At 34.2% G+C, this 27,661-nt stretch overlaps 1 protein-coding gene across 1 annotated transcript in view; it reads right to left on the bottom strand.

Moving 5' to 3' along the window:
- Positions 1 to 27,661, bottom strand: part of col14a1a (collagen, type XIV, alpha 1a) — a 169,112-nt gene that overhangs the window by 42,347 nt on the left and 99,104 nt on the right. Inside the window, 8 exon segments of the mRNA XM_051131522.1 lie at positions 497 to 655; positions 8,446 to 8,555; positions 9,618 to 9,760; positions 11,458 to 11,596; positions 13,729 to 13,767; positions 15,735 to 15,899; positions 16,045 to 16,188; positions 25,939 to 26,062. Coding sequence (XP_050987479.1) covers positions 497 to 655; positions 8,446 to 8,555; positions 9,618 to 9,760; positions 11,458 to 11,596; positions 13,729 to 13,767; positions 15,735 to 15,899; positions 16,045 to 16,188; positions 25,939 to 26,062 — 1,023 coding nt within the window.

Here is a 27,661-nt window from a genome sequence, read left to right as displayed (position 1 = left end):
ATTTGTTTGGGCTGAATGACTGATTCTAATAGTTTTTAAACTTTTGCACCGTACAAACTCACATTACAACCCCCACCAGCATAATTACAAAGACAATTAGTCTCATCAGTTGTGCCGGCAGCCTCTGAGGAGAATAAAATCAGATGCACTCCTACACAATTAGACATAATGATCCACACATTCTGATGGAAAAACCAAAAGGCATAAAGTCTGTATTTACCATCTTGAACCCCATGCTTTGAATTCCACAAAATCATTATAAGGGTGAATCTGAGTCAGCGATGTGCTTTCAAAGGCCTCAGAGTTTCAGACCATCTTTAATAATTATCAGACTCCAAACAAAGACTCCTCAGAAACATTCCTGCACTGGTATACTAAGCTCTTTGTGTGTGTATGAGACGTCCTGTGAGCTCGTCCTGTTTTGGCCTCAAATGATTCTTTCAGGCCTGGATAAGACTCGTCTTTTAGGTTTGAGGCTGAATGACTGTGATCTTACCGGCGCTGAGTTATCTCTTCTTCCACGTGAGCGGACCATGCGTCCCAGAACCTCCACTCCATCAATGGTGATGTTCCCGGCAGCATTGATGGATTTCTCTCCCACCGTTTTGCAGTCGATCACCACTTTAGCAGCAGTTTTGCTGATGGCCACATGAAGCTAGACGAGATAGAAAATAATATATATATATATATATATATATATATTACGTTTAATGATAGCTTCTAATAATTTAAGCAACAGTGTATGCTGTAGCAGATGTTTTGCATTGTGTCAACAAATCTGATAATAAACCGGCACAAATGTATTTTGTAAATTTTATAAATTAAATTATAAGGAATTAAGGATTGGACAAGCTTTTATGTCTTGTACTTAAGTTCAACAAGCTATTTATAAACTCGAAATGATGACAATGCTCCCAAATGCGAGTTTGTAACTTGCAATTCTGACTTTTTTTTTATCAGATTTCTGACTTTTTTTCTCAGAATTGTGTGGTATAAACTCTCAGTTGCAAATTATAAAGTCAGAATAGTAGGATATAAATTTCCAACTATGAGAAATAAAGTCAGAAATGTGAGAACTTATAAAACTTGCAATTATGACTTTTCTTGCAAATGCGAGTTTGTATCTTGAAAAAAAAAAGACTTTTTTTTTCTCAGAGTTTTGACTTTTTTTCTCAGAATTGCATGATTTAAACTCACAACTGCGAGTTATATAAGTCAGAATAGTGGAATATAAATTATAATTCACTTATAAATTATAATTATAAAAATTATATATTTTTTATAAATTATATTATATTATTTTAAAAATTATATTATACTTATAAAAATATAACAAATTATAATATAAATTATAATTATAAAAATATAAAATATAATTGTGAGAAATAAATGCAAAACTCACAATTCTTAAACTGTATTTTTTAAAAATGAAAATAATCGTTTCGCTAGATAAGACCGTTCTTCCTCAGGGGTTCGTTTACAACCGCATTTAAGATCGTTTGAAGCCGCATTTAAACAGCATTTTGGAATTTAAAAATCAGGGCACCATATCAGTCCATTATATGGAGAAAAACGCAAAAATGTTTTCCTCAAAAAACAATTTCTTTATGACTGAAGAAAGAAAGACATGAACATCTTGAATGACAAGGGGGTGAGTACATTATATGTAAATCTATGTTTTGGAAGTGGACTTCTCCTTTAAGGCAAACTTCATCCAAACCCTGTTTCTTAAGCAAAGGCTAGTACAACAGTTATCATTCAGAAGATTTTTTGAACCATTATTTTAAAATGGTTTCTAACGGAGTTAAATATCAATCTTAAAGTAGCTCAACTCTCCATACAACTTCTTCAATTTCAATCTGAGACTTTCTAGTAAATCTAGTGAAACGTTAAAGTTCACTAATGCACACCAATGAAACTCAAATCAACCTTGCCATGTCTACATTCAGTGTCTCTCCTCATTTATTGTCAATCACTGCAGTCAGTCAGATGAGAAAAGTGTAATTGTCCATAACAACCACCAAAACTAAAACAGAACGAGCTAATACAGAGTTAGCAAAAGTTCATATTTGTATGTCAGAGTTGATTTCAGTATGAGACTGCACACGTCGCCTGTTAATGCATTTGGGGCCTAAAACTCAATTTTCTCCAGTTCACTGGATGCAATTGTAAGTGCGAGTGCGCTGTCAGACATGCGGGCTGATAGCAGACTCAGACCAAGCTCATTATTATGAAATCTCACATTAACGTCAATTATAAAGTATTATGAAGGGAGGCTGTTTAATGCTCAGAAATTAGACTTCTCTATCAGTATAGGAAATACAGGCTAAGGCAGATGAAATTTGGTTAAGTCTGTGAGCTGTTTTGGCAATCTGAATATCACCTTCCATTTTCTGAGTGGCAGGTGTTTCTGCAGTGATAGCCAATTAGATTATGCAGCTGCAGCAGTGACATGCCATTTAGTCAGAGACGGGTTTATGTGGTGCATGTGTTTAACCTGAGAGTGGGGCTGAGAGTGTTTATGAGTGTGGCTAAACCGGTCTGGTGGTGGTAATGATGGAGCGGCAAAAGAGAATGAGAGGTCAGAATCACTCCTGGTTTGGTTTAGCTGCTGATGGTCACATCTGCCTCCTGATCAGTTTCCAACATGATGAACTGCCTCATTTCACACAGCAGGCTGTCCCCCTTTTAAACATGGAGTGATTGTTAATCTGTATTTTCGTCTAGTTTTCTCAGTTAAATGGATAGTTCACAAAAAAAAGAAAAAAGAAAAAGTCGTCATTAATTACTCACCCTCATGTCGTTTCAACCCATAAGACTTTTCATCTTCAGAACACAAATAAAGACATTTTTGATGCCTGAGAGCTTTCTGATCCTGCATAAAGAGCAACAGTACCACCACATTCAAGGTCCAGAAAGGACTTAATTGAAATAGTCCATGTGACATCACTGGTTCAACTGAATACTTTTTGTTCCAAAGATGAGCAAAGGTCTTATGAATTGGGAATGAGGGTGAGTAATCAATGACAGAATATGCTGATGCCAAATGCTTGTCTTGTCTCTGCCTGGCCTTTTTTTTTTTTTTTTCCGGTTCATGACAGTTAGGGTATGTCAAGAAACTCCCATCTCATGTTCTCCCTCAACTTTGAAATCATCCTATATCGCTGTTTTACCTTTTTTGTTAAGGGTGTTTGATCTTGTTTGCATGTTCACTTTGCAAAGACTGGGTTGGTACTTCTGCAGCGATGTAGGATGATTTTGAAATGATTTTTGAAGTCGAGGGAGAAAATACGATTGGAGTTTTTCGACATACCCTAACTGTCTTGAGCCAGAATACACAGAGTTCAGGGAGAGAAAGGCAAGATGAGCATTTGAGATTAAAAAGTATTTAAATTGTATTTTTTAAATAAAAATAATCATTCGTTTCGCTAGATAAGATCCTTCTTCCTCAGGTTGGGATTGTTTACAACCGCATTTGGGATGGTTTGAAGCTGCATTTAAACTTCATTTTGGAGTGAACTATCCCTTTAAACTAGACGTAACCTAGTTGATCTTAAAACAATGGCAAATAAAACACTGTAAAACATCTTTTTTGTTTTTTTTAGTCTTTCTTCATCTTTGTATCTCACTATTTCTTTCGGTGGAGACTCTCTTTTTATGGCCTAAGGGACAGACCCAGGCAAGCATTAGAGACAAAGCCCCTTTAAGGCAAGTCAGTTCATTTGACGGCCATACTCATAACGCCCCCGGGCAGCTTTTTCAAGTCCTGCATGTACAGTTTTGTCTACTTGAATGGTGACAGAGCAAAATCTGTTCAACAGTTTTTTAAAATCACGTTTAAATAACATACTCCAAATCACAATTAAAATCTGACATAACTGGAATTATAAATTATGCTGCTTAAACTCAAATTACGCTTAAAGAAAATCTTCGAGCTCCTGCCTGCAATCTGAACTCGCCATTCTTGGTTTGGGTTGGTGTGTAGATCATCTCTCCTGTTGTGATGGTTAGTGTTACATTACCTTGTGCTCCCCCTTCTGGACTGATCACCTGTGACTGACTGTATTCGTTGTCTGACTGCATGAACCAAACCGTAAGGTCCGTACCATTACACCACTATTGAACTACTAAACAAGCCAAAACTGAATCTGCCCATAACACAAATATGTACAGTAATGTTATGTTTTGCTTTGAGGTGAAAAAAGCCATGTTTTTTCCCACTAAAAATCATTCACACAAATATTGAATAATGTAACACCAATAATGTGTTTAAATAAACCAAATGGGGAAAATATGAATGAATGGCTCTTGGAACTACTGTAGAAATATCTAAGCTAGTGTGTGATAAAAGAACATTGTGAATGTGATTACACATTATCTATCACGTCTCTTCATATTTCTTAATGACTCATGCTGTTTATGATCAAGTTTTGTCAGCGTAGCAATATTTCACTCAGTTCAAAACTGCTTGTGTCAGCACTTCCTCCAAATGTGTTCTACACAGTTCTCACCTTGATTGTAAATGCACACAAGAGCATGAAAGTACAGAACAGTTCAAAATAACATCCATAAGATGAGCCACTGAAGTATCTGAAGGGCAACAGCATCCACATTTTCCTCTCACGACCTTGCAAAATTACAACCGTTAAGCACTGGTTTTAGAAAGTGTGGAGTAAGTCATGGTTGAGAGGAACGGGGCGTTTTTAATAGAGGGCCGACGAGAGTCCTAGACCCTCTGCTCACATCATCAGCATCTCTTCCAAGTCAGGGGTTTTATTTAAAAGCTGTCATAACAATTTAAGCCAACTGTGCGTTACTCTGGGTCAGTGGTATTGGGGACAGTGACTGCCGTGCAAAAAGGGTTTACATTGTGGAAATCAGATTCAGCTGTGGCCAGATAAAGTCTCAGCTTTAGCCACAAGCTCTGAATACGAAGCTCATTAGCAGCTACATAATGAAACCATGCCAACTCAATGCTGTAAAGTCACTTTATAAAGCAGATTACATTACTTTGTGCACTGAACGCTCACTTAAATGCAAATAGAGATAAATTAATGTAGCATGTCTTAGTTTGTGCCTGTCGCTCTATTAAGCACCGTTTGTGTTTATTTTTCATTTTACATATAGTATGTGGGTCATTCTCAAACAGATGCAGATTTTCTGATTGACAGAGTGCTGAAGACTTCAATTTAATTTAGTTTTCTTCCATAAAAGTGATGTTTAGTTTGAGATTATTCAAAATCATAAATGACAATTTGATCTTTGTTCACTAATTAAGAATAAAAATTAAGATTTCTAAGATTCTAACCCCTGGTTTCACACACAAGGTTTAAAGGAGAAGTCCACTTCCAGAACAAAAATTTACAGATAATGTACTCACCCCCTTGTCATCCAAGATGTTCATCTTCTGGAAGTGGACTTCTCCTTTAAGCCTAGTCCTAGATGTAAGTCTGAGCTGTTTTAAATGAAAGAAACTTGCCCTGACTGATCTGAAAATATATCAGGGCTATTGTTTTGTCTCAAGATGTACACCAGTAATGTTTTTTTCCTAAGGAACATTTATAAAAATTACTTAAATGTCCTAACTGAACTATGACTTAATCCTGGATTAGTCTAAGCCCTGTCTGTGAATCTGGGCCTAAGTGTCAGTATTATCTAAAACACAATAATTAATCAAAGATAAATAATTCACGTAGAACATTAAATCCTTTTTGTACTGAAACATTTTCAAATGAACATTACGCAATGTAACAGTATATGGCACCTAAAAGTCAGAATAGCGTTATATATACTTGAGAAATTGCGAGAAATAAAGTAAGAAACTTGCAATTCTGACTTTTTTTCTCAGAATTGTGAGATATAAACTCGCAATTGCGAGTTATAAAGTCGGGAAGCTCAGAACTTTTAACTGTTTTTGTTGTGTTTTATATGTTTTTATTTGATTATAATGAATTTAGCTGTAATTAAAGGGGTAGATCACCCAAAAATGAAAATTACCCTGTGGTTCACCCTCAAGCCATCCTAGGTGTATATGACTTTATTCTTTCAGATGAATACACTCAGAGTTATATTAAAATTGTCCTGAATCTTCCAAGCTTTATAATGGCAGCGAATGGTTGTTGAGATTTTGAAGCCTAAAAAAGTTTTAAATATAGATATTTTCTTCATAATTCAGACTTTTTTTTTTTGCAAATCTTTTTTCTCAGAATTGTGAGATATAAACTCACAACTGTGAGTTATAAAGTCAAAATACTGGGATATAAACTCACAATTGTCAGAAACTCGCAATTCTTACTTTTTATCTTGCAATTCTGACTTTTTTTCTTAGAATTGTGAGATATAAACTTCGGAATTGCGAGAAATAAAGTAAGAAACTCCCAATTCTGACTTTTTTCTTGCAATTCTGACTTTTTTCCCAGAATAGTGGGATATAAACTCGCAATTGCAAGAAATAAAGTCAGAAGCTTGCAATTCTGCCTTTTTTTTCTTGCAATTCTGACTTTTTTTCTCAGAATTGTGAGATATAAACTTGCGACTGCAAGTTGTAAAGTCAGAAAAGCAGTATATAAAATCGCAATTGTAAGAAATAAAGTTAGAATTGCGAAAACAGTCATAATTGTGATTTAAACCTTCAATTGTGAGTTTTTTCTCACAATTCTGAGTTTATATCACGCAGTTCTGACAAAACAAAGTCAAGAGACATGTTTGTCATCATAATCTGAGAATGGCCTATTTACAGCTGTATGAAAGTATAAAAGTTATCTTCAAAAAACTATTGGACGAACGATAAAAAAGACAGGTGAAATTCTTCAGTGAAAGTGTCTAAATCCTGCTTATTCCCCACCATTTAGATGAGACAGGCAGAGATTTATTTATTAATTCAGAATCCGAAGCGGAGACAGCGCTGAAGTAATCTGTATTACTCAGAGACTCTAATCTTGACGAGTCTGCCAAGAGGGATTACGGTACAAACACATCATAAGTGATGTCAGGAGAATACTTGCTCATAAACACACACACGCCACTGCATCAAAGGCTGCGGACGGCTTGTCACACACTCAAAGGTAGAACACACTTGGCAGGAAAAGGGAATTATAACCAGACAAGCAACATACAGAGCCTTGGAATACATCAGACAGCCTCTCAAAACTACTGGGGGGCAGAAGAGTGATAGAGAGCTCTTCACCAGCACGGATGTGAAGAAAGAATACAGAAAATGAACAGGACAGGGCTATCATAAGCCATTTTCATACTGTCAGAACTCTGTAGTGCATGTCCTGGGTGAAATAATAATTGAAATTCCCTGGTGTTCATTTTACATGGCTGACAGCATCACTTCCTGTTTGTTACTGACCCGCAAAGGAGGTTCAGAACTTTTAACTTTTGTTGTATAAAAATTAGTGTTGCACTTAAAGCCAGTATATATGTGAGTACAACATATTTTTGTTTTTTCTTTTTAGTTTGTATGTGACTTTATTCATTCAGATGAATACAGTCAGAGTTATATTAAAAATGTCCTCTTTCAAGCTTTATAATGGCAGTGAATGGCTGTTGAGATTTTGAAACCAAAAAAAAAAAAGTTTTAAATATGGATATTTTTCTTACACAAATGCAGCAATTCACTTCTAAAGGCCTTTATTAATGTCCTGGAGCTGTGTGGAGTACTTTTTATGATGGATGGATGCACTTTATTGGACTTCAAAATCTCAACAGCCATTCGCTGCAATTATAGAGCTTGGAAGAGTCAGGATTTTTTTTTTTTAATATAACTCTGATTGTATTTGTCTGAAAGAAGAAAGTCATCAACAACTAGGATGGCTTGAGGGTGAATCAATCATGGGGTAATCTGCAATTTTGGGAGAACTCTCCCTTTAAGTTAATATAATACTGTATTTTAAAGCACATTATCGTTTTCCCTAAAAAGATCAAACAATAACTGGTAGTTCCTTTGGTAAACAAAATGTAGAGAATGTAAAATATAGAGATTAAATCTGAAGGTCACAGAGCTTAGTTGTTACAGTGACTAAGAGATTAGGTTAAATATTGTAAATCTACTGTAATTTGGAAAAACATACATTTCATATGACATAAAAATTCTCTTGTGTTCAAACCTGTACATAAGCAGGTGTGAATGATGCAAAACAGGCAGCTAAAATATACTAAAAAAACATCAGCGATATTCGGTTCTGACAGTCAAGGCACGACTCTAAAGAAAATGAGGTAACTTTATAAAGGAAAATTAGTGTATTCAGCTGTGCGTAAATGGTCATAGCATGTATTAACATACGCTTTGGTTACTATAATTCAAGTGTTTCAAAGTCCATCTTAACTCATGACTTTCCTGACAAGAAAAAGAAAACCTCAACCAAGAGCCCGAAACACAAATGACTGTATAGTTTCTGTAATCATAGTCATAGCTGGATCATAAATGAAAGAAAGACTGACCTTATGGAAACTGCCATAGAAAATCTTCTTGATTTCACTTCCTTCGAAAGTCACCGTTTGAAATTCTCCCTTGTAGTCGTAATTGAAAAAGGTTAATGTTTTCCCTCCGTCTGAAGACAGACGAAAAAAATTAGACTCAGGGGTTTTAGATCTTTGAAGTCAGCGGTTCTCAACTGGTTTTGTTTCAGGGCTAAGATTTTACATTGAACATCAAGTGTAGACTTAATCATACATGTGCTCCTTATGTCCAGCAATATGCTAAATTAACATTTCACAACCTGAATACATTTCAGTGGTTTCATGCTCTCGCCATCCAATGTTTCACTGCAGAAAATGCATTTTGGTCAGAACAAACCTTGTTTATTCCATGTTTACATATGTGTCCCTGGACCACAAAACCAGTCATAAGTGTCAATTTTTCCAAATTGAGATTTATACATCATCTGAAAGCTGCATAAATAAGCTTTCTATTGATATATGGTTTGCTATGGAACAACATTTGGCTGAGATACAACTATTTGAAAATCTGAGGTTGCAAAAAAATTTAAATATGAGAAAATCACCTTTAAAGTTGTCCAAAGTTCTTAACATTGCATATTACTAATCAAAAATTACGTTTTGATATATTTACAGTAGGAATTTTACAAAATATCTTCATGGAACATGATCCTTAGTTAATGCCCTAATGAATTTTGGCATAAAACAAAACACAATAATTTTGACCCATACAATAATTTTTGGCTATTGCTACAAATATACCTCAGCGACTTAAGACTGGTTTTGTGGTCCAGGGTCACATATATTAATGCAGTCTTGGTTATATTATCATTTGCCTTGTGTAATTTTGTACATGGTATTAGAGAACACATTAGCATCTAAATCATTTTTGCCAAAGAACCATAAAGTTTTTTTGGTTATATAACTTTTCATGATTATATGGTTTGTTGCATATTTGCAACCCATTATTGGGTCACAAACCACCAGCTGAGAACCACTGTTTGATAAACATATAATTTATCAAAAGGGGAAAAAATATGTTGCACATTATATAATGACATATACAATTAAAATCATTATTAAATACGATTTATTCGTTTTTTTAATTAAGGATGAAAGATTTTATGTTGGGGCTGCATAGGGGCATGTAGGAAATCAAAAAGAGCGATACTCACTATCCAGGATAATGCCCACCAGTGGCTCATTGTTTTTGTCAAGGATTTCCCATAATGCAAAGGGTTCCTGAGGAGTTTCAGGCAGTATGCGGAACAGCATAGATATAGTGTAGTCAGAGGGAAGGCCTTCAGGATGTAGATACCTGTCAACACAAATCACATGCAAAGTCATTGACACCTAGCTTGAAAATAAGAGATTTTTTTTTTCAAATTCTTTTTTAAATAGTAATACATCATGGTAACAGACTAAGAATTTGTAGGGTTCTTAGCCAAATTTTGGATGAATAAATCAAAAGTAGGTCAGTAGACCTAAATCAAAACGCGATATGGACTACATCTGTGAATATTAATATATAAAATATTATGCAAATATGAATCCTGCCTGTTCTGTGTGTCTTATGTGTGAATGAATGGCATGAGTACATAAATACATAGCCAATCTCTGGAATGGCTCTGAGAGTCACCTTATGAGCATTTTACAGTTTCTTCGTCAAATCGTATGCAAACCAAAACAGAAACCTGTCAAAATAGAAGTTTGGTTTAACTTGAAGAAATTGTGACAGAAACGTATTACTTAATGTAATGAAAGTACTACATTTAACAAATATTCAAACATCATTTTTTAAGGACTATTCATGAGAAAAATATAATTATACTATCTATCTATCTATCTATCTATCTCTCTATCTATCTATCTATCTATCTATCTATCTATCTATCTATCTATCTATCAGTCTATCTGTTTGTTTGTCTGTCTGCTGCATGTCATGTACAGGGTCTGAATTATTTATCCAGATATCAGAAGTTTATTTGTTAATTAAAATTTGGCATTAAATCTTTGTGAATAGTTTTGGTACTAAAAAAACATTTACAAAAAGCTGTAAGATCCAAATTTGTGATGCATTCGACTATATGAGAACTTGTTGCTGACTTCTTGTTTTTTCAAAGTCTTGACATATATATTGTGTCTGCTATTTTTTAGTCTTTTTATTATTTATTTTTATTGTTAGACGTTGATCAAATGAAAAAAGAAAGACACACCACTCTCATAACTTCTCAACAAGAACAAAAAAACATAAAATATATTCATATTTCTATCTCACTCAAACCAACGCAACCCACATGGGACAAACGCGGTAGAACAGTCGAAACAAAATGATCACTATGAAGTATAACACTACATCAACCGAAAAATGTAATAAAATAAAACAAACAACTAAAATAAACAGATCGACATTACATAAAAGTGAAAAAAAAAACCATTATGGTTGAATACAGCACAGCCAGTAAAACAGATCTTCTACCACATGAGCACTTTCCTCTGAAGAGTAAATGTGAACTGTATCCAGAGCACAGCCATTACCCTGTGAGTCTTTGGCCTTTCTCATAATCACAGATGAGATTATCATAATAACAGTGTTGTAGTAATTCCCAGCTGCCTGAGTGCGAGCTAAAGTGAGGCTGCGGTTTGCGAGATTTACAGGAGAGGAGACCCTCGCGCTGAAACCCTCCACTGTAATAACAACATTCCCCCCTGAGCGCAGGAAAGTGAAGCCTAATCTAAATATTATCACATGCTGCACAGAAGGAGGAGGGTCAGTGCTCTGGGATCAGCCACAGAAGCCCGATCGCTCTTTATTTTGCATTTAAGTGAGGGGCTAATCTGTTCCTGCTCGCTAAAACCACTTCATATAGATTCGATTAAACTTGATCTGTATTATGGTTTTGATTTGACAGGTGACATGTTACAGCTAACACATTTTTCTCATTTTTAGAGAGTTTCAGCTGAGCTTGGTGGTATGCTTTCTCACATATAGAAACACTGTATACACACACATACCTGGTAGGCTGTGAGACGAGGGCGTCCTTGTGTAAACGGTAGCAGGGGTAGCTGTTAAAAGTCCCAGGCTCCATTGAGACACCTTGCACACTGCTATAGTGCTTCTCCACCAAACCAAACATCTCCATCATACGGAAGCCTGCAAAGGACATCAGATAAATGTCAAGAATGCTATTCTAAGCAATAGTACAGTTTAAAAGTCTGAGTTCAGTAAGATTTAAAAAAAAAAAAAAAAAAAAATGTTTTTGAAAAAATAATTGAATAAAATAAAAAAGGTAATTGCAACTTTTTTATCTCACAATTCTGACTTTTTTCTTCCAGTTATGATTTTAGATCTCACATTTCTGGCTTTTTTTCTCAGAATTGCGTGATACAGACTCACAATTCTGACTTTTTTTCTCTGAACTGTAACATATTTACTCATCACTGCAAGTTATAAAGTCAGAATTGTAAGATACAAACTTGCAGTTGCGAGTTATAATGTCAGTATTGCGTGATTCGCAATTCTGAGAAAAAGTCACAAAAAAGGTAACTGACTTTATCTCACAACTCTGACTTTTTTTGCAATTGAGAGTTTACATTTCGCATTTCTGACTTTTAACTCAGAATTGCATGACACAAACTCACATTTCTGACTTTTTTCTCAGAATTGTGACATATTAACTTACAATTGCGAGTCGCAGTTACGAGTTATAAAGAGTGGTAAGAAATAAAGTTGCAATTCTGAGATTTATTTTTGAAAAATGTTTTTGAAAACATCTGTCCCTGAATAAAAATAAAAAAGGTTATTGCGACTTTTTATCTCACAATTCTGACTTGTCATGCAATTGCGAGTTTACATCTCACATTTCTCACTTTTTTTTCTCAGACTTGTGACATTTTAACAATTGTGAGTTCTAAAGTCAGAATTGCAAGATATAAACTTGCAGTTGCAAGTTATAAGAGAAATTAAAATTATTAATTAAAAATGAAGTCGCAATTGAGATTTTTGAAAAAAAATTGTCACTTTATTTTTTTAAAAGTTTGTCACAGAATAAAAATAAAAAAAGTTGATTGTGACTTTTTATCTCAAAATTCTGACTTTTCTTGCAATTGCAAGTTTACTTCTCACATTTTTTTCCTCAGAATTGCGTGAAACAAACTCGCAATTCTGACTTTTTTACTCACAATTGTGACATATTAACAATTGAAAATTATAAAGTCAGAATTGCAAGATATAAACTTGCAGTTGCAAGTTATAAGAGAAATTAGAAATGAAGTCGCAATTGAGATTTGAGAATTTGAAAAAAATTGTCACTTTATTTTTGAAAAAGTTTGTTACTGCAGTTTGTCATTGCCAATTATAAAGTCAGAATTGCAAGATATAAACTTGCAGTTGTGAGTTATAAAGTCAGAATTATGTGATTCGCAATTCAGTGAAATAAAGTCGCGATTCTAAAATAAAATCAGAATTGCAATTTTTTTCATTTGGCAATTCTGACTTTATTTCTCACAATTGTGAGTTATAAAGAATAGCAGCATATAAACATGCTATTGTGAGAAATAAAGTCAGAATTCGAGAAGCTGAATTGGTACTCAAGAAACATTATTATCAATGCAAAAATCATTGTAAAACAGCAGCTTAATATTTTTGTGTAAACCATGAAACATTTTCTAAAGATTCCTTGATAAATAGAAAATTCAAAAGAAACATTTTCTTGTCACTTTTGAACAATTTAATTAACCCTTGCTGAATAAAATAAATAAATAAAATTCTTAAAATAAATTTCAATCTCACTGACCCCAAACTTTCAGAGAGTAGTGTATGTATGTACATAAAATTTTAGTAAATGATTTAATATATATACATTTATATATAAAAATAATTTATATATATATAAAAAAAATATATATATATATATATATAAAATATATATATATATATAATTTAAATGGTCTTTTTAAAAAGCTAATAATTTCCCTGAAATGTGTAAATAGTAGCTATGGCAAAAACTTGGTTGACCAACAGTGTGAGTTCGGGGATGAGAATGTTTGTCCATCTAGCAAAAGACAGGCTGCGTGTATAGGAAGATTAAGCTTTTTTCTTTCTTCTAGATCTCAATTATGGTGTGAATAACATGACCTACTGCTCCTAATTAAGTAAAGGTTTGTTAAGTACTGACAGTGGATGAATAGATCCAATTCTTCAAATAAATCCTCCGATCCTATCCTCCCACTCAGCACAATGATGAAGAGGTTAGTGTGAACCAAGAGCATTTATTGTTGTCTTACCAGCTAAAGTGTTCCCGCTCATTAACATCGAGGGGCAAGCTGTAAAAGAAAAAAGAACAGAGTGCAAAACCTATCAATTCCCCAAGAACAAAGTGATTTTTGGAAATTATATGTTACATAATGATGCATTCAAATATTCTTTTCTGTTCAGAGACCATTTTAACAGCAATAGACTTCAAACTTAAGACGTAAACTCAATTCACAAGGGATGATTTCAGAGAACAGAAGAGCAAAGAGCTTAAAGTAATCCAAAAGTAATTACCCTGCGAAAGTCTTCAAACTTTATTCATCCCTTAATAAAAACAAGTGCTTACCTAACTTCCTCTGAGTCTAATGTTTGCTTGCAAACATGCCAAGGTCACTGGTCAATCATATTGTTTAGTGGTCATTATTTACATTTTCTTCCAATCAGAGTTTTTACAGAGAGTTGTGTAATAATAAATAGAATCCAAAACACTGACAAACTGAGATACTGTACTGTAGCTACTTTATTTCATTATTTTAAGTGCTATTTGTTACTGCTAGTCCATCAGACTCTGATTTCTTTTTTTTTGACAGTATAATTAATCTTAAAGTCACACTGAAACATAAGTAGCGGCAGATCTTTTATTCCACATTGTGACATACATTCAAGTGTAAAATTATCGACAAAGAAAAAATATGCTTGGTTCATTGTATTGATTGTGGATTTTGAGATGTGACGCTGCTCTCAAAACTGGGACAGATGAATGCAGTGATTTAATGTTGTAGTCTACTCTGCCCAGCAACAAGCCAGAAATACTTTGATTTAACACCTTCAATTTATGATTTGATTGGTCTTAAACTGTGTTTATTGATTTGACTTGTCATCATTATTCTACATAGATAATAAACCTGATATGAAACACTGATTATTAGAAAAGAGTGTTTCAAACAATGAAATGTCTTGAAAGTACAACATTATTTGTAAAAGACAACGCTGGTTTCTGATTGGTCAACACAGCATCCTTGGTATTCTCAAATATGATCATTCAGTCACTTAGCAACTTTCTATTATGTCAGGGACTTTATCTTCTAGCAGATGAATGTAATTCAATAAAAAAACTCAATGAAAATTGGCATCCTTAAAGGGACAGTTCACCCAAAAATGAAAATTACCCTATGATTTATTCACCCTCAAGCCATCCTAGGTGTATATGACTGTCTGCTTTCAGATGAATATAATCAGAGTTACACTTTAAAAAGTCATGGCTCTTTCAAGCTTTATAATGGCAGTGAATGGGTGTTGAGATTTTGTAGTCCAATAAAGTGCATCCATCCATCATAAAAGTACTCCACATGGCTCCGGGGTTAATAAAGGCCTTCTGAAGTAAATCGATGTGGTTTTGTAAAAAAATGATCATATTTAAAACTTTATAAACCATAATCTCTAGCTTCCGCTAATTGTCCTACACGCATTCACGAGAGAGTTGATGTAGGACGAAGCGCAGATGACAGAGCAAAACAAAACACCTGTCGTGAATCAAAAGTACAAAAGAAGGATTTGTAAAGAAAAATGTCGAAAGATTTCGATATAAGCCAAAAGGAGAATGTTCTTCCTTTGCTGTATACAAAATCTGGTTCGCGTAAGACTAGCATATTATTTTGCTTACACAAACACATCGACTCATTTCAGAAGGCCTTTATTCACCCCTTAAAGCTGTGTGGAGTACTTTTTATGTTGGATGGATGCACTTTATTGGCCTTCAAAATCTCAGCAGCCATTCACTGCCTATATAAAGCTTGAAAGAGGCAGGACATTTTTTAATATAACTCAGATTGTAATTGTCTGAAAACATAAACTCATATACACCTAGGATGGCTTGAGGGTGAGTGAATCATGGAGTAATTTTCATTTTTGGGTGAACTGTCCCTTTAACATTCCTGTTTTGTAGCATGTTTAAGCAAATTGCTTAAAAACAAGCTCTATACCATATGTCACAGCAACAGCAAGAGGAAGTTTCTGTGGATTCTCTAAAGGGACTTACTGGCAGTCGCAGCCTCACAAACAAAAGTTATGAGCTGTTCTTCAATTTTCTTGAAGGCATCCAGATCGTCCACAAAGAACACATGTCTCTCACTGGGTTTGCTGGCGATGTTCACTAGCTCCCCATAGTCAGCATCAGCGAAGCCAATGGCAAAGATGATGTAGCCTAGGGTGAAACAAGAAAGCATTTTATTACAGCATTTAAAGTTCTATTTTTAACAACCAAAACACTAGACAGTCTAAAGCTGTTGCTTATGCTCATTTTTAGATTCATACGATGTGAAATTGAAATTAGGGAATGTTCAGCTCACCCTCCATCTGCATCTCCTTAGAGATCTTGTTGACATCATCTTGAGATCGCCCGTCCGTGAGCACCACCAGCACTTTAGGTATGCCCCTCCTTACTCCCGCGTCCTCAGCGAAGATGGTCTCCTTCACATGCTTAATGGCTCGACCTGAATCGAGAGTCATAAACATAGATGTTACTGCTGCGTGCCAGGAGCAGGATTTACACCGCTTCACGGACTCCGGGATGCCAAAAAGTGATGGATTTTACAGGAACTTGCATCCTGAAAGAGTGATTTGCGTTTGCCAGAGAAGACATATTTTGTTGAAACTTTACGCCAGTACCTGCAGAGAGCTGGAATGATGATCAATGAGGTGAAAGAACAAAACCTTTGAAAATAAATAGCTATCGGAAAGTGTGAATTTAAAAGCGATTTCCTTGAAATGTCGTTAAAATGAAGTTGCCATGACGGGTGGTTTCTGATACTTCAGTGAACGTTGCTCAAGCTGTCATTGTTTTTTAAAGGTCTAAAAAAAAAAATTCAATACAGAAAATATTGTGACTGTTAGTATTCTGCCAGGACACTGTGAGGTTGTTAAAAGTTTTTTTTTTTTTTTCTAGATCAAAATTATGGAAGCCCATTTCCGACATTGAATTAAATTTAAATTAAATTACATTTAAAAAATTAAATTAAATAATTAAAATGTACTATAAAAGTTATTTATATGACACATACACTATAGTCTATGACGACTTATATATTCTAAACACATTTGTCTAATAGATAATTTTTATAGTACATTTTTATTTTATTTTATTTTATTTTTTATTAAATTAAGTTTAAGTTAGGTCATAGACTTGAAACTAGGTTATTGCAACTTTTTCTCAAAGTTATTGCAACTTTTTCTCAAAGTTTTTTCTCAGAATGCCAGATACAAAAGGAGTTTGTATCTGGCAATTCTCACTTTTTTTCTTGCAATTGCTACTTTGTTTCTCACAGTTCTGACATTTTTCTGGCAAATGCGAGTTTGTATCTTGCAATTTTCACTTTTTTCTTTGCAATTGCAAATTTATTACTTGCAATTCTGACGATCTTCTGGCAAATGCGAGTTTGTATCTCGCAATTCTGACTTTTTTTTTGCACAATTGCAAATTTATTTCTCGCAATTCTGACTTTTTTTTTCTCGCAAACGTGAGTTTATATCTTGCAATTCTCACTTTTTTTTCTTGCAATTGCTAATTTATTTCTCGCAATTCTGACATTTTCTGGAAAATGCGAGTTCATATCTTGCAATTTTCACTTTTTTTCTTGCAAATGCGAGTTTATATCTCGCAATTCTGACTTTTTTCTCACAATTGCGAATTTATATCTTGCAATCCTGACATTTTTTCTTGCAAATGCGAGTTTGTATCTTGCAATTCTGACTTTTTTGTGCAATTGCGAATTTATTTCTCACAATTCTGACTTTTCTCTCGTAAATGTGTTTGTATCTTGCAATTCTCACTTTTGTCCTCGCAATTGCAATTTTTTTTCTCGCAATTCTGATATTTTTCCTCGCAAATGCAAGTTTGTATCTCACAATTCTGATTTTTTTTGCACAACTGCAAATTTATTTCTTGCAATACTGACATTTTTTCTCACAAATGCAAGTTGGTCTCTTGCAATTCTGACCTTTTTCTGCACAATTGCGAATTTATTTCTTGCAATTCTGACTTTTTTTCTCACAAATGCGAGTTTGTCTCTTGCAATTCTGACCTTTTTTTGCACAATTTATATCTTGCAATTCTCACTTTTTTCCTGGCAATTGCAAATTTATTTCTCGCAATTCTGATATTTTTCCTTGCAAATGCAAGTTTGTATCTCACAATTCTGACTTTTTCTCACAAATGCGAATTTATATCCTGCGATACTGACATTTTTTCTTGCAAATGCAAGTTTGTATCTTGCAATTCTGACTTTTTTTGCACAATTGCGAATTTATTTCTCACAATTCTGACTTTTCTCTCGCAAATGTGAGTTTGTGTTTTGCAATTCTCACTTTTTTCCTCGCAATTGCAAATTTATTTCTCGCAATTCTGATATTTTTTCTCGCAAATGCGAGTTTGTATCTCGCAATTCTGACTTTTTTTTGTGTAATTGCAAAATTATTTCTCTCAATTCTAACATTTCGTCTTGCAATTGTGAATTTCTATCTCACAATTCTGACTTTTTTTTTTTACATAAACTCACAATTCTGTGTTATACAGTCCAATGCTGTGGAGTTAAAAAAAGACTGAAGTGTTCTCAGAATTGCAATTTTTATATCTCACAATTCTGAGAAAAAAAAGTCACAATTGCAAAATGCAAACTCAAAATTGTGAGAAAAAAGTCAGAACTGTAAAATAAAAAGTCACAGTTACTTCATTTATATATTTTAGTTTTATATATAAATACAATTATATACATTTACATTTAATAACATCTAATTTTTTTCTGTTAAGTATACAAAAACTGAATACACACAACTTGTACCAGACAAGGCCATTTAGGGGTTGACTGTCACAGCTGAACAACTTTTGTCATTAATTAACAAATTTATTTTATTTTCTGTATGATTCTATAAGCACTTAAACTTTCACGTGCACCTAAAAATTGTGCGTTAATGCCGTTCTCACCTACTATTTTAAGCTCACAAAGGGCCAAGTATTTAGCACAGAGCAAAACAAAGTCAAGCCCCTGATGAAATGAATTTTCAAACCACTTTTTGCATGACGCGTCCCAGCCGTCACTCCCAGCAGACCTGAACTGAGGGATCTAACAAGCAGCACTGCCCCATTTCAATATTTTACCATTATCAACAACTTGGCACTGCGGCTGCAAGACATCAGCCGGGCTGCTCATTTCTAATTTGCATCTCTAATCTCTCAGAAACGTCTCAGGTTCCCCTGGATCAGCGAGTATTAGACACAATCCCCTCACAAAAGCTGCACTCTGAATAAAATATGGACGAGCGTCTGAGATGCTGCACTTTGGCGATATATTGCGACGAATTGAACAAGGGGACCCTGTGGCTATGCCTGACTGACTTCTGAAGCTGCCTGTTTCTCTTTCTGGCTTTTCTTCAGCTCCTGTCAGAGGGAGACAAATGACGGACTAAGGAAGCAGACGGCAGCGCCGTGTGAAGTGTGAGTTATTTTGTTTTAAAAGAACAGGTGAAAACAAAAGGAATTTAGACTGCAGATTGGAGTTGTGGCCAAGTGTGGCCTCCAGTTGACGGGGGCAAAAGCACTGCTGGTTGACTGACAGATGAACAAGACATCATGACTCCAGCATCAGTCAAAAGTGTGCATGGACTGTTCATTTGTGTTCATGAGCTTCGGCTAATATTTTTTACCTTTAACTGATTCGTTTAAGAGACTATTTGTAAAATCAACTAGAACCCTCACAGCTCTCACTCGCCTTTCTGTTGTTCCAAAAACAACTTACTTTCCTCTGAGGGAAAAAAAGAATAAAATAAAATCAAATAAAAAAAATACAAATAAATATGATTACAAAAATACAATAATTAGTTATCATAATATGGGTAGAAGTTATAGCCAAACCACAGATGTACTAAATTAAAAACAAAAGAAGAATAGAAGTTATCTATATGACACATGCATATAGTTTATGACTTATATTTTCCAAACACATATAATGATCAAATGTGACAAATAGTATAAAATAAAATAATAAAATAAAAGTACAAAAAGACAATAATGTGTTTATTTAATATGAGTAGAAATTATAGCCACACCATAAATGTACTATAAAAGTTATCTATATGACACATGCTATATAGTCTGACTTATTATATTTTCCAAACACATGACTTTATTTCTTCTGAGAAAAAAAACAAAACAAAAAAAACCTTAAACTTTTTAAATAATTTATAATAATTTAATAATAAAATAAAATAAAATAAAATAAAAATGCACTATAAAAATTATCTATATGACAAATGTGTTTGGTAAATGTAAGAAGTCATAGACTATAGTGTATGTGTCATATAAATAACTTTTATAATACATTTTAATTATTTAATTTAATTTAATTTAATTTATTTTAATTTAATTTAATTAATTGTTTTAATTTTATTTAATATAAATACAAATAGTATAAATAAAATTAAATAAAAAAATAAAATTAAATTAAATTAAATTAAAAAAACAAAATAAATTAACAAAATAAATTAAATTAAATAACAAAAAGAGAATAATTTCTTCATTTAATATAAGTGGAAATTATAGCAACACCATAAATGTACTATACCAGTTATCTATTTGACACATGCACTATAGTCTATGACTTCTTATATTTTGGTATATTACTTTTAGTATACGACACTTATGATACAAAAAACTATGGATAATAAGGACCACAATTACAATGTATAAATATACATACATACACACACACACACAAGTATACATACATAAACACACACACACACATACACACACACACACACACACACACACATATATATATATATATATATATATCTTTTACATACAGAGACAATTACATAAGTATTAAAAAATAAATAAATATAAACAATTATAATATTATAATTAATAAATTAAAATTTTAATATGAAAATTAAAAATAATAATAAGTAACATATATGTAAAAAAGTAAAATGTAAAAGTAAAATTTCTTTCAAAACTGTAATTTTGTGTTCCACAGAAACACATACGAATTTGGAATCACATCAAAGAAAATAATTACAGAATCCTTATTTTTGGGGGGTTAATTATTGCTTTAATATACTAATGAGAAAATATGTGGGTTAGTGCCATGCCATACGCCACAAAAATGTGCCATACCATCAGGTGAAAACTAATTCTTTGAGGTAAATAATTCTGTGAAAACTTTGAACGTCAAAACAACATCATCTCATTTAAATATTTTCCAAAGTAATTTCAAAGAAACATACAGACCGTCTTAATACTCAGAATTGAGTTCTGTTTTTTTCCAAGTTTAAACACATTGAATGAGGCCAATCACTTTGATCCTCACCTCAGCCTCTGCATATGAATGTATGAAAATGCAAGTGAGGGATTAGCCCTAAATCCTTAGAAAATAAGTCATGCTCATGTTTCAAATGAGCAGCGCGCTAAAGCCGGGATGGATAAACGCACACGGCTCATAATGCCTGGATCACACATGTCCACAGACATGTATCTGCTCTCACCAATGAGGCACAGCAAATGCCGCCCACCCACTGACGGGGGGCTCATTGCCATGGAGAATATACCTTATACAGGGACATTTGTGTGTGTGAGGACACAGCGGGGTGGGGGCTGCCATTCCTTCACCGTGTGAAATGAGAGGTGTTTCATTTTAGAACAAAGACTCGCTGCAAGACAGCATGAACACAAGCGCAGGGACACACCGTGCTGCTCTGCTGCTCAGTGAACTGGAGCCGTGCCGCTTTTCAAACTCATACTCTGAAGTTCTTGGTCTAGGTCTTCTAAAACAGGACATTAATAAAGGATGTTTGTCAAAAGCATTGGGACGAATAAATCTGGACACCCATTACAAGGAGATTTCACTGCTTAAATGCCAGCATGAATTTCCAGAACAGAAGTTGGTTTTTGCTGGTGAGAGATGATGTGGTCCAGATCTACCTGGTGGACCAGCATGATGTTCACAAGGAAAAGGGGAACTTTGATCTATGTCTCTCTGGCTTTGAATGTTTAAAGGCCAATTTACCCTAAATTTTTTTTAAAGACAATTATTTAGCAGTGTTTATGTGTAGTTTTCCAGTATAAATATCTAAACATACTTAAAATAACATACATTCATTTGATGAGAAATATGTCAAATATTGTGTCAAATATTAACCCCCTGGGGTCTAATGGGGTTTTGGGACCCAGTTTAGACACGCCCTGACATTTGTGCTTTTATCAGAATGTTAAAAACATTAATGTCTAAAGTCTGATTACACTGTATTACACTGTAATGGGGTGGGCGGTGGGTTACATATCATGAACTACAGTAAATTAAACAATGGCCAAGACAAACTTTAATGCTGGCTTGAGAAAGTTCGACTAGAACTCTTTAAGTCATTCTAAATATTGAAGATTGTAATGAAATGCAAACCAGATGAGACCAGTATAAAACGAATAGTAGAATGAGCAAATGATAGACTGATGGATAAACTGATAGAATGAGCAAACAATGGACAGAACGACAGAATAAATAGACAGACAAACAGACAGACTCTGAAAAAGTAATTAAATTACTGATTACTGATTACTCCTTTTAAAAGTAATCAAATTACTGTTCTGATTACTTTATATCAAAAGTATTACTAGTTACATTACTTTTTTTCCGTACATCCACGAAATTTACGTGAAATAGTAAGTTTGTGTGTTGTAACATCCCAGCATAAACGCTCCCGATAAAATATTTGTTATTAAAGCATCAACATTCACAAACCACTGTTATTTTTACTAAAAGCAATAGACTGCTGCATGCATGGTTGCAAAATGCACGGCATTTCGAGCGGTGAGTGGATTCTCTGATTGTCCATTGCATTCCAGAAATCAACATTGTTCAACGTTGCAAACACGTGCTATAAATAGAAACTCCTATGCTTACGCGTGTTAATCGTTTTTGTTTTATATTAGTTGTTCTTGTTGCTTTTGTGCAATACATGAATAACAGTTCATTTGTTTTAGATATTTTATGTTTGGATATTTCTATTTTGCAGGAGTCCCGCAAATCATTTTATTCTATCGCATCCCGCACATCGCATCTCTGCACCCCCGCACTCGCCCATCAAGTCTTGTCCCGCGTCGCGCGTCGACAAGACTTGATGGGCGAGTGCGGGTGCGGGGCTGCGGGCGGGCAGAGACTCATGGAAACAAATGGAAGATGGTGCGTTGCTCTCCGCACCCGGTACATTCTTAAGTAGTTTTAATGTGCCTTGCTGCCCTTTCAGGTGTTTTTTTTTTTTAAATGGATATGGAGTTTTTCACGGTTGAAAAGGTTTTCTTCCCCTTTGACAACGCACAATAATGTTCTTTCCTTTGACAGAAGTAAACTCAAAATAATTCTATTTCCAGCTACAGAACGCATACTTTCCTCTCCCATGCTGACTTTGATTTCATTGGTAGTATCCGCCTCACAGGCGCTTACCAGCGAAAGCAGGTCTCAGGTAGAAGACGTCGCGTGTGCTAGCCAACACCCTTTTTACAATCTAAATGAAACACATTCTGTCTGCAATGATGTAACGCAGCAGTAACGCATGCTTGTAACTATACTCTCATTACTCATTTGGAAATTATAACGCGTTAAATTACTCCGTTATTAAAAAAAGAATCAAATTACAGTAACGCGTTACAAAGTAATGCCTTACTGCCCAACACTGAGAATGAGTAAACAATAAAACGAAAGAATGAGCGACAGAATGAGCAAACAATATTATAAGTGAACAATATAATTAGCAATAGAATGAGCAAACAATAGAATGAGCGAACCATAGTATTAGCAATAGAATCAGTGAACGATAAAATGAGCGACAGAATGAGTGAACGATAGAATGGGCGAATGATAGAATTAGCAGTAGAATGAATGAACATTAGAATGAGCAAACGGAATGAACAGCAGAATGAGTGAATGATAAAATAAGCGATAGAATGAGTGAACATTAGATTAAGCAAATGACAGAATTAGCCATAGAATGAGCGAACGATAGAATAAGCAAAAGATAGCGATATCGAGCGAATGATAGAATGAGCGACAGAATGAGCAAAAAATAGAATAAGCTAACGATAAAATTAGCAATAGAATGAGCAAACGATAGAATAAGCAAACAATACAATTAGCAATAGAATGAGTGAACAATAGAATGTGCGAATGATAGAATAAGCGACAGAATTAGCAAACAATAGAATAAGCAAACAGCAGAATTAGCAATAGAATGAGCAAACGACAGAATGAATGACAGAATGAGTGAATGATAAAATAAGCAATAGAATGAGTTAACATTAGATTAAGCGAATTACAGAATTAGCCATAGAATGAGCGAACGATAGAATTAGCAATAGAATGAATGAACAATAGAATGAGCCACAGAATTAGCAAACAACAGAATAAGCGAACAGCAAAATTAGCAACAGAAGAAGCGAATGATAGTATGAGCGACAGAATGAGCTAACGATAGAATGAACAATAAAATAAGCGATAGAATGAGTTTACATTGGATTAAGCTAATGATAGAATTAGCTGACTGACTAGACTAGATAGAATGAGCAAACAATAGAATAAGCAAAAGAATTAGCAATAGAATGAGCGAATAATAAAATTAGTAACAGAATAAGTGAACAATTGAATGAGCGACAGAATTAGCAAACAATAGAATAAGCGAACAGCATAATTAGCAATAGAATAAGCGAAAGATAGAATAAGCGAAAGATAGATTGAGCGACAGAATGAGTGAACAATAGAATAAATGAACGTTAGAATTAGCAATAGAATGAGCGATGATAGAATCAATGACAGAATGAGTGAACGGTAAAATAAGAGATAGAATGAGCGAACAACAGAATTAGCAAAATAATGAGTGAATGATAGAACGAGTTAAAGAATAAGCAAAAGAATGAGCGAACAATAGAATAAGCATGCAATAAAATTAACAATAGAACGTGCAAACGATATAATGAACAACAGAATGAGTGAACGATAAAATGATCAATAGAATGAGTGAACGATAAAATTAGCAATTTAATAAACAAACAACAGAATTAGCAATAGAATGTGCGAACGACAGAATAAGCGAATAATAAAATTAGTAATAGAATAAGCGAACGATAGAATGAACGACAGAATGAGTGAACGGTAAAATAAGCGATAGAATGAGTAAACAATATAATAAGCGAACGACAGAATTAGCAAAAGAATGAGTGAACAATAGAACAAGCACGCAACAGAATTAGCAACAGAATGAGCAAATGAGAATGAACAACAGAATGAGTGAACGATAAAATGATTGATCGATAGAATAAGTGAACAATAGAATGAGCAATAAAATGATCAATAGAATAGGTAAACAACAGAATTAGCAATAGAATGAACGAACGATAGACTGACCGATAGAATGAGCAAATAACAGAATGAACAGCAGAATGAGTGAACGATAAAATTATCGATAGAATAGGTGATAGATGATAGAATTAGCAATAAAATGAGCGAGTGATAGAAAGACCAATAGAATGAGCAAACAATACAATAAGCAAGCAACAGAAATAGCAATAGAATGAACAACAGAATGAGTGGACGATAAAATGAACGATAGAATGAGCGATAGATTGAATGAAACAGAATTATCGAACAATAGAATGAGCAAAAGATAGAATGAATGTCAGAATGAGCGTTAGAATGAGTAAACAATAGAAATATCAAATGACATAATGAGTAACCGCTAAAATGAGTGATGAAATGAATAATAATAGAATGAGTGATGGAATTGAACAATAGAATAAGTGAATGATAGAATTAATGATAGAATGAGCAAACAATAGAAAGAACGACAGAATGAGTGAACAATAAAATAAGTGAAAGAATGAGTGAATGATAGTATGAGCAACAGAATGAGCGAACAATAGAACAAGCGAACAACAAAATTAGTAACAGAATGAAGGAACGATTGAATGAGCGACAGAATGAGTGAACAACAGAATAAGCGAACTATAATGCGTGAACAAAGATAGGGGAATATTTCAATACAGATGCTTTGAAAGCTATTAAACAAGATCATACTTGCAATATAAAAAGGGAGCAGGGAGTGTCTTTGAGGAGACTGTTATCAAACTCAGTTTGACTCAGTTTGTCCATCACAAAAGCAGCTGCCAGTGGAGTTTAAATCACTCTGAGGATTGAGATACATGCCTGTCTTGGTGTTTCCTCCCTTGTAGGTGATGCGCTGCACAGCGTCCAGCAGAGCCTCCTTATCGCTGTAGGAGCTGAGCTTAAACTCAGTCCTGGCGTCATCACTGAACTGAACAATGGCCACCTGTCAGCCATAAGAAAGTAAGTTAGTAGCCATTTATCACGTTTAAAAGCAATAGTACATCAATGTCAGAAAGTATTTCCCCCTAGAATTGATTTTAAAGGTCATTTCTGTACTTTTCTAAGGGCATATTATATTTTTTTAACATACTTTAGTACAGTATAAATCATATTCTAATAATATTTTGTTGGCTTTTAAAAAAAGTCCAATTATTTTGATGTTTTGACTAACATAAATTCTCTGTTTATATATATTACATAATTACTGCAGTTTTCATTGTCACACGATCCCTCAAAATTAATTCAGTTTCAGGGTATTTTTGTCACTTTCATTGTCATTTTTGGTTCATTTTTGACCTGTAAGTATTTTGCTCAGTCACATAATTGTACATGAATTGTTTAAATCTAAAACCTTGTGATTACCAGCTCAGATCTTTTAACCACTAGGCCACAAAAGCGAGACACAAAATCCATGTCATCATGCATGAGAGTTTGCTGATGTTGAACCGGTTTGAGCCAAGTCAAACATATCTACATGGTCTACAGTAGACGCCAGAACGCAAACATCTATGTGTAAAAGAAGATGTTTTATCAGTGCCGTGTTCCTCTGTTTACTTAAGCTCCTACCCTTCGAAACATGCTTATTCTCTAGTTTTCACATCCCTTGTAGTTGGTCCACTGCAGTAATCCCTAAAACTGCTGATAAGCTGTGATGAAGATCTTCTGAGTCCTGGACTGACAAGTCTAGACAAAGACTATTTTTATCTAATGTTCTCTCAGGCTACTGGGTTAAATGCTTGGTAGTGTGGTCTCTAGCCCAGAACAGCTATTCCCATGATGCCTCAATCCAAAAAAGGATCTCTGAGAGAAGCAAAAAAAAACTTTTTGAAGGAAACCAGACATTGTTGAATTATAAGTTCAAAAGCAGAGTGTCTCAAACTGTAGCGCCCACGAGGCACATGACATGACTCTGGACATGTACAACAGGCTCTACTAAAATTTGATGTAATTTAAATTTTTATGGTTTGTTTTTTAATACAGATCTGTTCCTTGTGAAAAAGAAGTGTGCTTAAAGGAGAAGTCCTCTTCCAAAACAAAGATTCACATTCTTCAGTCATAAAGAAATTATGTTTTTGAGAAAAACATTTCAGAATTTTTCTCCGTATAATGGACTGATATGGTGCTCCGATTTTGAGCTTCCAAAATGCAGTTTAAATGTGGTTGTAAATGATCCAAGCTGAGAAAGAAGGGTCTTATCTAGTGTAACGATCGGTTATTTTCATTAAAATAATACAATTTATATACCTTTTAATGTCAAACGCTCGTCTTGTCTTACTCTGCCTGGACTGTTGTTGTTCCAGTTCATGACAGTTAGGGTATGTCGAAAAACTCCCATCTCATTTTCTCCCTCTTCAAAACTTCAAAATCACCCTATATCGCTGTTTTACCTTTTTTGTTAAGTATGTTTGATCTTCTTTGCATGTTCACTTTGCAAAGACTGGGTCGGAACTACTGCAGCGATGTAGGATGATTTTGAAATGATTTTTGAATTTGAGGGAAAAAATACGATTGGAGTTTTTCAACATACCCTAACTGCCTTAAA

The sequence above is a fragment of the Labeo rohita genome, chromosome 16 (assembly GCF_022985175.1).
Source record: "Labeo rohita strain BAU-BD-2019 chromosome 16, IGBB_LRoh.1.0, whole genome shotgun sequence".
NCBI lineage: Eukaryota > Metazoa > Chordata > Actinopteri > Cypriniformes > Cyprinidae > Labeo > Labeo rohita.
The sequence above is the reverse complement of the archived record's forward strand: the minus strand, read 5'-3'. Positions and strand labels throughout refer to the sequence as shown.